The sequence below is a fragment of the Littorina saxatilis genome, linkage group LG1 (assembly GCF_037325665.1).
Source record: "Littorina saxatilis isolate snail1 linkage group LG1, US_GU_Lsax_2.0, whole genome shotgun sequence".
In the NCBI taxonomy this organism is placed as follows: domain Eukaryota; kingdom Metazoa; phylum Mollusca; class Gastropoda; order Littorinimorpha; family Littorinidae; genus Littorina; species Littorina saxatilis.
Genome location: NC_090245.1, coordinates 73,862,368 through 73,874,301, shown reverse-complemented (window position 1 = coordinate 73,874,301; position 11,934 = coordinate 73,862,368). Strand labels below are relative to the sequence as shown.

Below are 11,934 nucleotides of genomic sequence, written 5' to 3'. Positions count from 1 at the left end.
GTACATTTTGATTGCAAGGTAGGACTAATTATATCACTTTTGGAATAACTGTCAGTTTTCAAAACTTGTTCTGCACAAAAGTCTTTTTCTAAAATTAATCTCTCCCGTGGAAATAGGTTGAGCGTAATGCTGTGTGCGCGTCTACACCTGTGTGAATGCCTGTCTGTCTGTCTGTCTGTCTGTCTGTCTGTCTACTTATTCCTCTTACCGGTTTCTGACTCCGTCATATTAAATCTGAAATCAAATACACTGCGAACGTTCCAAAATACAGAATTTAAAAAAAATCATAACAAAGGTATGTTATTGGAACGTGTAATTATGACAAAACAAAGTGTTACAGACACCGATCTTCGGCCCAACGGTCTTGTAAGGGGACAGATAGACACACAGTTATATCCACATTGTTTGTCGACAGGTCAAATGGTACATCATCATGGTCTCTGTGGCCAACTGGATGGAGGTCTTGTTCACGTTCAGTGTCAATCTGCGCTGGACGGTGACAGGGACGTGGGAAGGGAGCGACGCTTCCTGCAAGATCCTCACGTTCCTGTCCGCCCTGGGACCCAACATGGCCGCCATGGCGCTCGGGGCGCTCGCTGTGCACGTGCTCCTCACCACCATTACTGGTTGTCAGGGCAACAGGCTGCGTCACGCGCTGGTGATTGGTCTCTTTGTGCTGCTCAGTCTGCCTCTGCCCGTGTCCAAGGTGAGCTCCCCGACAAGGGGTATCTTCTTCTTTCTTCTTCTCGTTCGATCTTTTTGGACTTCAACTCATGTGGCACGCACGAATTACGTCGTCTTCTTTAGGGCCTCGGGGTTGCCAAACAGCTTCTCCTGCCGGGGGGTTTCATCCGGCCAAACTGTGCGTCTTTCAGAGAAAAGTTGTCTGTGGGAATTCCTGTGGAAGGTGTGCTTTAAGGGGTATGAGTAGCTTGGGACATGGATGTTTCAATTTCCGAGTAGACATATTTGTCAACTCTCTGTCGTATGGCAGGCCTTGGATGATGTGCACACAAAAGTTACAAACTAAACTGGATGGGAGCCAGCCACGGGGTCGGATTAGTTAAAACTGAGGTTAGTACGTGATTTTTAACCAATCTGACCCGGCGGCTGGCTCCCACCCTGTTGGTAACTTTCTCGTGGACATCAGCCCATGGGAACAAACAGAGCCAGCTTCACGGCACGTACGCGCTCGGGTTTTCACCTCAAGCTTTCTACTTGATCGAATCGACACTTTGTTGAAATGCATAAATGATCCAAAACAACACATAACAACATCATAATAGGATATGTTGGACAGACGGCAGGAAGCAAGTTTTGAACATCAATGTAGTCGAACCCGTCTTCAACCAACATTCACATGACCGACCAAAAATGGTCTTTGTATAAGAACAGGTGCTCTTTATACAAAAACAAAATTGTGAGTAATGTAGCGCGACAATAAAATATCGTCGGGGTCTACCTTTTGGGTGGTCTTCATGGGCAGGTGGTCGTTAGCTAGAGGTGGTCACCAGGGCAGGTTCAACCGTATATTATGCTTTCTATGCAGCTTTTCGTGAACAAACTTCTAGAGTTCGAGTCCCACTTCTATTCTGAAGCACACCGTCAGTGCGTGGAGGAGTTAGGGTCCCCCTACGAGAGACTGTACTACTACATCGGGGCCAGCATTGCCTTCGTGTACTTCCCCGTCTTCGTCTTTCTCTACTCTGTCGTCGCCGCCGTTATTCTTATCGTCGTCAAAGGAAGAGGTGAGGTGTTTGTGTTTGTGTTTATGGGACAGGAGACAGGAAGAGGGGTTTCGAAGGGTGCAGGTGTGGTGGGGGGGGGGGGGAGGAAAGAAGAAAGTGGAGGAAAGGGAAAAGGAAGAAAGAGATCAAGAGTTGTATTCATGTAGTGTACAAAAACAGACCGGTTTTCTTTGCTGTTTGTGCGCACGAAAGAGAGTTTGCGTACGTACTGTCTTGTGAATGTGTTTATTTGTTTTTTTGGTTTATTTTTTTTATTCTTCTTCATCTTTTCCTCTCTTTTTTGGCGTGTGAAGGTATATATGTGTGTGTGTGTGTGTGTGTGTGTGTGTGTGTGTGTGTGTGTGTGTGTGTGTGTATGTGTGTATGTGTGTGTGTGAGTGCGTGTGTGTGTGCGTGTGTGTGTGTACGTGTGTGTGTGTGTGTGTGTGTGTGTGTGTGTGTGTGTGTGCGTGTGTATTGTGTGTGTGTGTATGTGTGTGTGTGTGTGTGTGTGTGTGTGTGTGTGTGTGTGTGTGTGTGTGTGTGTGAGTGAGTGTGTTTTCCACATGAATTTAATATTTTAACTTACCTTGGGTACGACGAGTAGAAGGGGGTTTAAGCATTCATTGTGCCGAAAATTAAGCCTTTAGTTTATGTCTGTATAAGGGTACAGACGAGGAAGTGTGCTGAGGTCTTTTAGCACAAAGGGAAACAATCAAGCCTTTCCGCAAATTCTATATAAACTACTCACTAATGCTCCCCCCCCCCCCCCCCCCCCCCTAGCTGCAATTGTAGAACACTAGGCAACTGTCCCTGGCTAATACACACACGCATACAGACACCGTCACACGCGCGCGCGCAGACACACACACACACCTACACGCACGCACGCACTGCACACACACACACACACACACACACACACACACACAGACTCGCGCTTCCGTACCAACATACGTAGCCAAAAGGTTTATTTGATTTGGGCCAAGTAACGAGGGCAGTTTACTTCAGAGAAAAATACCATCTGACAATGACCATGAAAGATAACATTGTACAGAGATAAATCCCCACACACACACAAAAGAAACAAATGTTTACATACATATCAATTCATAAAACAAAATGACAATGAATTCAACAAAACATCAATTACTAATTAACACATACATATAGCCCTCATTTTGATTATAGTTATACTATGCAGGAAATTGATTCAAATGATGCAAATGCAATCATCTCCAAAAGGGGGGTACACAATGCACGCAGCGAACCGTCAACAAAACTAATAGGTGGATGCCAGGGGGTGGATGGGGGGTTTGCAGAACTGAAAATCGCTGAACTTGCTTGCTGGCCGCTGCGCTGCTACTAATGACTTCGGTCCTCGCTCTCTCTCGCTCTCTCTCGGACTCCCTTATCTGTTACCATTGTTTCATTCCAGACTGCTCTCCTTCACTCATCACCTCCCCCCTGCCCTCCAACCCTCTTCATTCCCCGCATTCGTTCCCACGGGACTCTGCTATCACTTCCTCCTGCATTACCTCTACTGACACCTCCTCCCCCCCCTCCTTTTGCTGCATATCTGTCTCGTTTAAATAGAGTTTATGGTCGCTGACCGCTCCCTCTAAACTCACACTTAAACTACTCACTAATGCTCCCCCCCCCCCCCCCCCCCTAGCTGCAATTGTAGAACACTAGGCAACTGTCCCTGGCTAATACACACACGCATACAGACACCGTCACACGCGCGCGCGCAGACACACACACACACCTACACGCACGCACGCACTGCACACACACACACACACACACACACACACACACAGACTCGCGCTTCCGTACCAACATACGTAGCCAAAAGGTTTATTTGATTTGGGCCAAGTAACGAGGGCAGTTTACTTCAGAGAAAAATACCATCTGACAATGACCATGAAAGATAACATTGTACAGAGATAAATCCCAAATAGGAAGTAATTAACACTCGTTATTCCGCCCAATTCAAGAAGTGGTAATATTTTGTTAGGATTGTTATATTGTAATAGTTGAAGGTGTTTTGCGGACTATATGCAATCTATACGAGTCAATCACCTTGGGCGGCAGCTGATCTAAGTAACCTAAGTAAGCAGTGCTTTTCCAGTCCCCCATCACCTTGACGATTTCACCCGGCACACCACAACTCAACGCCCCCGCGGCGCCGCCCCGCCAGAAACTGTGACTAGAGAAATCCCCTCCAGCAACAGCAGCAGTTACACGCAGTTTCTTATTGAAATCAGATCCTTTGATCGGAAAAAACCTGCGCCTTGGGGCCCATCGGTCCCAAAAACATGAAACATATCAGTCACTGCGGACACTGGGCATAAAGGATGTGAAGGGATTGCAGGAAGCCCTTTTTGTTTCCACGGAGCGTTCTTTACGCTGAATTGTCTTACTCCATTGAAAAGTTATTGACACACTGTCCGTCTCCAAAATCACCACGCGATCTCGTGTAAGCTGCTTATCGGGATCAAGATTCCCGTTGTCCTGGAACAAGTTCGATTTTTTGGAGAACTCCACAAAGAAAAAACACACCAAACACGCCGCCCAAGAACACAATGTCTTGTTTACAATGTTTACATAAACATTATTCGCATCCTTCATCTGGAAAGAAGGAACACAAGGGCTTGGTCAGACATATGATCACACAGGTTCACGTTGGGGGGTCTCCCCCGGTGCCAGAAAGTCAACAGCCGCACTAACTCTTCGCGCCGCCTAGGCTCGTGAAGACGTGAAATAGTGTCAGCCATAATGTTTACACAACCGGCCACATGCACCGCCGCAATGCTACAGTTTACTTTAGCACATTCCCATGCCATTTTCCGAAGTAAGCTGTTGACATACTTATTAGTAGATCTGCCTTTATTGATAATTGATTTTGTCACAGTGCTATCAGTATGCACAATCACTTCTTGTCCGCACCACATCGGTGCCCATCGTGTCACAGCTTGTAACACAGCACATACTTCTTTAAAGTTTATGTGTAAATTGTTCGCTGCCGGCATGTCTTTTTTAAAATAGGTGTACTGCCAGTCGCCCTGCCAAAAGGCACCTGCTGCAATATTACATGCGTCCACATGGACATGCTGTTTTGCATTGTGGAAATAATACACTGTTCCATTAAATACATGCATAAAAGAAAGCCACCATTGCACATCTTTTTGGAATTCGCTAGAAAGCTTTGCTTTGTGCCGCTGCTGCTGAAGGGGTTTTATTGTGTCCAGTATCCGCCGCAGAAAGAATTTTCCTCCTCTGACAGCTTGACAGGCCCAATTAAGAGAACCCGCGATGCTTTGAAGCTGAGTTTTTGTCGCGCGCTTCTTTCCTCGAAATTGCAGTAGTCGCCGCCGCAGTTGCTGCAGTTTGTCACTTCCAAGTGACAGAGTGTTGTTTCGCGTGTCGATGTCGACTCCAAGAAATGTGATACGTTGGGTGGGCCCCACCACCTTCTTCCAGCTAATGTTGAAGCCTAGTTCCCTCAATAATCTAATCAAAGAAAATAACATGTCGTTGCACTCCTCTTTTGTTGCTGCTACTAAAAGAAAATCATCTATGTATGCTAACACACCAGGCATGCCTCTCCTGGCCATGCACCTGCGAATTGACTGTGAAAGTCTATGAAAATGTGACGGTCCTACATTGCTACCAAATGGAAGTCGACTGTCAAACAAATAAGTCGGTCTGTTTTTACCTTTGAAATGCCACTTGAGTCCCGTTACACAATAATCATCCGGACTGATGCACACTGAGCGATATGCGGACTGCAAGTCGACTTTAGCACACCAATAATCTGTCTTCGCTAAGGCGCACGCATCAGAGACTGTTTGAAACTTCACTGACTCAGGGATGGAGTAATCGTTCATTGCCCTACCTGTTGGTTTGCTGGCATCATGAATTAGCCTAACGCTACCATCTTCTTTGGGGATCGCGGCTAGTGCGCTTACGACCGTTGGCTTCTTACTTGCCACTATATAATTTCCTTTTGCTATTTGATCTAACAGTTCTTGTTCTACCACGTCGCGATGATCGTACGCTGATTTATGATTGCTTTGTTCTGCTGCTAACACACATGTTTTATGTTTTTCTGTTACCCGAAAACCGTGCTGTATACCGTCTAACAAAAATTCTCTGTCACAATCGCCCTCTAGCACTGAGTGCCACATTTGAGATTTTGCACTAATAGATGCATGATTTCCCAAAAATGCACAGTCATGAGGATCTAATTGAGGGAACGGGCTGGAATAGGTGGGGCCTACCGTTGTGTTGTCAGTTCGCTGCGCTGTATCCTAGGCACTGGTGTTTGCTGTCGCCTGGTGGTCTTTGCCGGGGTGCTCCTTTCCACACGTGTCACACACGTGTTCGAACCTGCAGCGGGACCCGTAGAGGCATGTGCCTTTGTTTGTGTACTGCAGGCACACCTCCTTCCCACTGGGTCCCACAGGTCGTCGAATACCGCCGCTTCCCGTCATGGCCTTGCCGCTTTTGTTGCCAGGAACTTGTTGGGCACGCTCACGGAGAATCACTGTGGACAGGTGGGGGTTGGGGGTTCCCCAAGCAAACCCGCTGGTAGACTGGCGCTTCCTGTACTCATCATCGTAAAGGAGCACCGACTGCCAGGAAAATCTTGCGCCGAGCTCGCCCACCATCTCTGTATAACAGAGGTAAGCTTCGTGGTCGAAGTCCACGGCGGTGTTCATGAGTTTTGCCATTATTTTAGCATTTGCCACGATCCAGTGGCAGGGGGATACTTTCTCCAACTTTGATTTGTTGGCCAGCTTGAGCGTGACACCTCCCCCGAGTGTCACCTCTTCCTCCACCGCCATAGAAGCCGGTACGAAGTCAACAATTCGTAAATAAGTCTCACCTGGTGAAGCAGACTGTATGGCCATGTTGCCAAGAAGACCCTGGAGCGGTGCCACTTGGTCGGCAGCACGCAACGGCCCTCCCCCGTACTTCTGTTGCAGGTCTGCCACTGCCGCTTTTAATTCCACTATGTGGCCTCGTTTTAACTTAAGGCTTTCCAGGTCCTTTTCTCCTGCATATTTCAAGGCACTGAGGCTTGTGAACTCCTCTTTTTCCAGAACCTCAATTACAGGTTGGGGCAGATTTTTTGCCCAAGAAGAAAAATTGAACTCCATAGTTTGCAGAACTGAAAATCGCTGAACTTGCTTGCTGGCCGCTGCGCTGCTACTAATGACTTCGGTCCTCGCTCTCTCTCGCTCTCTCTCGGACTCCCTTATCTGTTACCATTGTTTCATTCCAGACTGCTCTCCTTCACTCATCACCTCCCCCCTGCCCTCCAACCCTCTTCATTCCCCGCATTCGTTCCCACGGGACTCTGCTATCACTTCCTCCTGCATTACCTCTACTGACACCTCCTCCCCCCCCTCCTTTTGCTGCATATCTGTCTCGTTTAAATAGAGTTTATGGTCGCTGACCGCTCCCTCTAAACTCACACATAAACGTAGTGAGTTCAGGATAGTTTCCCTTAGATAGTTGTCGCGTTTAAGTTTTATGTCTAAATGTTGTTCTTTAAAAACATTACAAGCATTCACACTGTTGGAGGCTGATATAATAACTTATTGCTACTGTTCATTCTCAGGAAGCACCAAAGGAGACGAAAATTCTTCTGATGTGGTCATCGCCGGTCTGCTTGGTGCGTCTGTTTTGCTTTTTATTTTGGCCTTGTTTGTTTGTTTGTTGTTTGTTTGTTTGTTTGTTTGTTCGTTTGTTTGTTAGTTTAGTGTTTTTTGTTCTTTTGTGCTTGTTGTTTTTGCGAATTTGCCTGTCTGACTTTGCACAGTCCTAGCTGTTCGGTTGTCTACGTATTGTAAATTACAAATATTTGAAAATACAGAAAATGTATGAATTGTTCAAATAATATCTGATTTTTCCATTGTTGTGTGTATGAGAATACAATCTATTTGGCATTTGATATAAATCTTATGCATTAATAGGACTGGAACTTTATGGTTGTGAAAAGTGAATACGCTTGCTTTTATTGAGGCAAGCTTTACCATGTGACATCATGGGCCAGTCACTATAGAGGATGTGCTCCCCACGTGCCCGGCCTTGTCACAAACACGCACATGCTCCTTTACTTGTCCACAGCCGCGTATTGCAACAGACCTCTCGATAATGACACGCCTATAAAGTCAAATTGGAAAATGTGCAAGAATCTTCACTCTTTCACAACCCCTACAAATCAGACAAAGTGGATTTTTTTGGAAATCGTATAAGAACCGTGTTAATATTCTTTGGGAGTATTTTCTTCCTCATTGTTTCAGGTGTGGTGGTGATGGTTTGTTCTGTCCCCTACGTCACACTCAGCTTGATAAAAGCTGTTTTCAACCATTCGTAAGTCTTGTAGGTGTGTGTGTGTGTGTGTGTGTGTGTGTGTGTGTGTGTGTATGTGTGTGTGTGTGTGTGTGTGTGTGTTTGTGTGTGTGTGTGTGTATGTGTGTGTGTTTCGGTGCGTGCATGCGTGCGTGCGTGCGTGCCTGCGTGCGTGCGTGTGTGTGTGTGTGCGTGCGCGCGCGCGCTCAGGCATACATGCATGTGTGCCTGCGTGTCGTGATTTTCCCCCTCCCCTATTTAAGAGCAAAATATATACGATGCCAGAGAAAAGATGTCACGTTCATAGATTCAACAACAAAAACAATCACAAAAATAATATATACTAGTACAATTGTGGAAAATCCATTTGGCTCCATGAACATGGATCATTCGCTCTTTTCTATTGTGTCCTCAGCGTCACATCCTGGGAGGTCATCGCTGGGCTCATGTACCTTGACCACTGCAGGAATTTCATGACTGCCACCGTCACTGGTATGTGTGTTCCTGGTTTTAACCGACATCTGTGTCTGTTTTCTTTGGTCTTTGTCTGCCTGTCTGTCTGTTTGTGTGTGTGTGTGTGTGTGTGTGTGTGTGTGTGTGTGTGTGTGTGTGTGTGTTTGTGTGTGTGTGTGTGTGTGTGTGTGTGTGTGTGTGAGTCTCTCTCTCACTTCCTCTCTCTCTCTCTCTCTTTCTCTCTCTCTCTAAGTGTATATCTGTCTCTCTCTGTCTCTCGCTCTATCCCCTCTCTCCCCCCCTCTCCCCCCCCCCTCTCTCTCCCCCCCCCCCCCCCCCCCCCCCGTTCTCTCTCTCCCTCTCCCTCTCCCTCTCCCTCTCCCTCTCTCTCTCTCTCTCTCTCTCTCTCTCTCTCTCTCTCAAAATGTGCATGCATATTGCAGTTAAAAGTTTTCCTGTTTATCGCCCCATAATTTTCATATTCAGCATTGCGATGGTATTCTTTGACGTACGATCTACTAATACTCTGTCTTTCTACTATCTACTCTTTATTTCTCTTCAATCTGCATTTACTCTATCTCTCTACTATCTCTCTTAGTATATTTATCTATACTTTTATGGATTGCAGTGGATAATTTAATTTCCTTTGTTGGATCAATAAAATGTTATGAGTTATGAGTTGAGTTGAAGTAATTGCGCTTTAAACATAGTAATTGTCTCGCCCACTGCCAGATGTACGAGGTATGATCCAAACAAAATGATCAAACCGCGATTATACAAGTCTCAGGCAACTGATCATAAACAAGAGGCGAAGCCATCAAGGCTCACGTAAGAAATCGACAAACAGTAACACAAACTCAATCACTCCGTCACACATACGTACACACACACACACACACACACACACACACACACACACACACACACACACACACACACACACACACACACACACACACACACACACACAGAAAGAGCATAGGTCAAACTGTGCAAGAAAGCGAGACACTAGATCTAGATCTGTCTGTCTGCATGTAGCCTACTTACAAGGGACACGACTGCCAACTAGTCTCGGCCCGCTCAAAATAATAATGACCGAGACTTTCAGTACTTCCTTCGCGTGACGTCTAACCCTCTTACGTCATAATGTGACGTCAATGTAATGTGACGTCTTCAAATGTTAGAGTTTCTACCACAGACATACACACGCACAAACACACACACACACACACACACACGCACACACACACGCACGCACAGACAGACACAGTTACGATCGCATAGGCTACACTTACGTGAGCCAAAAAAAGTAATATAATATTTATTATTTGAAAGGCCAACCATTTAACTGGTATGCCTCTAAGAGATGACGTCATTAGGTTACTACATAATTAATGACGAGGTTTTAAATTACGTCACTTTTGGGTTGTGCTTCAAAACGGGGTCTTTTGTCAAACGCCATGAAAATCTTCACTTCTTTGAAAGAGTGTAGCTGAATGATGGTATGAACAATGAAAATGTCTACAAAGCTGAAGAACGTTACATGAAGCAAAGCTGTTCCATATTCTACAATCTAACAAAAGAAAAGGTAAATCGAAACTGGGGAAAAGGGGAATAACTCTGACAAGCCAAAACAACTTCCGAAGAGCGCTTTAAACGAGATTAATGTAGCTGCTGTGTCAACATTCAAGAACTAAGATTAAAAAGTGTACATGCGAGTATAAAGTGCAAAACTTAAACTTTCATATGAAACAGTCCAAAGAATTCTACTCAATGATCTTCCGCTTCAAAAGCTGACCGCAAAATGGGTGCCTCATGAGCTGACAGGTGAACGGAAGGAGCATCGGGGTCCTCTTGCACGCGATCTGCTCAACCGTTGTGAACCCAGTAGACCCAAATTTGTTGTTACTGTAGTCACTGATTATGAGACTTTGGTTTCCTTCTACTTTAGTGCCAGAGAACACAGAAACAAAGCGTGTCTATACCAAAATGACGCGATATATCACATTTGTTAGCGATGTTTTCAAAGCAGAAACAGGGCTATTCGCTGTATTTTTCGACCACGAAGGTCCCGTTGCTGTCGATATTCTGTTTACAAACAGCACTGTCATTGTCACGTACTATGCAGAATCTTTTTTACCCAAACTTACTTACGAGTTTAGCAGTCAGCGACCAAACTGCGAAACCCAGACTGCCCTTCTCCTTCATGAAAATGTCAGTCTCCACAAAAGAAGGGCCGTAACTCCATTCCTAAAAGACCAAATGATCCCATGTTTGCCTCACACATTCTTCAGACCTGATTACACCCCCTGTGATTATGGTTATACCCTCTTTGAAAATCAGACTTTTTGCCAACAAGTTTCACTGCACCCGGGACCTCAAAAAAGCCGTCAAATCAGAGCTCAAAAGCAACCCCAAATAAGGCCAACTCAAGGCCTCTTCTGATTGGCTCAGGCATTTGTGACTTTGCATCAATGTCGGAGGAGAGTAGTTCTAATGACTGCTGTATTCTGGGCCGGATACACCAAACAGTCTCTGCGAAAATCCCATTTGATCATTTTGTTTGGATCATACCTCGTATAATCGTGGATTGTGTGTCAAAATCTTCAAGCTTTCTTTCCCTCTTTTCTCACAGTGATTTTCGCCTATGTCTACGCGTTCCGGAACCGTGGTGAAGGTTACGCAACTCCGGGAGGACACAAAAACTACGGTGGAGAGCGACAAAAACTTGTCAACTAAATTTAGAACGCGCTGTCGTCAAACAGACAGCAAGCCTGGTTTCTTTCTACGCAGCGGGAAACTCACGAAGACAACAAAGCTACTCATCCAACCAGCGGAACATTCACCTAGACAAGGCTATATCTAGACAGCAAGACAAGGCACTTAGCTAGACAACCGGACGAATGATTTAAAATGCCATGCCGCCCACAGCACTGTTGTAGCAACGATTTGTCTTCTTTTTTTGTCGCAAATAAGGACAACAACAGTCAAGACATTAACACAACTATACCCCAAAGACGACTACATATACTTTAAGTGTTACTAGCCAAATAAAACTTAATGTGGATTGTCAGTTTGCATCTACCGCCAATAGGGGCAGATCACATCATTTTTAAGGGGGGGGGGTGTCTGGGGGTATGCCCCTCCCCCCCCCCCCCCCCCCCCGGAAAATGTTGATTCTTCTTCTTCTTCGTGCGTTCGCCGTCACACCATCAGTTTAGTCTGCGAGACGAATGACGTCGTGGCTTCCAGGTCTTGTCTGCTCCCTTAGAGTTTGGTGCGGAGAGGGAGTGATTCTGGCCACACTTTGTCTCTGATTGGTTTGAGTTGGGGGCATGTCATTAAGACATGTTCTGGAGTCTGGTCTTCCAGACCACAGGGACAGGTT

At 45.8% G+C, this 11,934-nt stretch overlaps 1 protein-coding gene across 1 annotated transcript in view; it reads left to right on the top strand.

Moving 5' to 3' along the window:
- The window catches only part of LOC138978625 (C-C chemokine receptor type 6-like), a 13,831-nt gene extending 2,128 nt beyond the window's left edge, over positions 1-11,703 (top strand). The window contains exons 3-8 of the mRNA XM_070351392.1: positions 416-706; positions 1,550-1,748; positions 7,360-7,413; positions 8,045-8,114; positions 8,509-8,585; positions 11,182-11,703. Of these exons, the coding sequence (XP_070207493.1) occupies positions 416-706; positions 1,550-1,748; positions 7,360-7,413; positions 8,045-8,114; positions 8,509-8,585; positions 11,182-11,285 (795 nt within the window). The 3' untranslated portion in view covers positions 11,286-11,703. The remainder of the gene's footprint in view (positions 1-415; positions 707-1,549; positions 1,749-7,359; positions 7,414-8,044; positions 8,115-8,508; positions 8,586-11,181) is intronic.
- Positions 11,704-11,934: the final 231 nt, after the last annotated feature.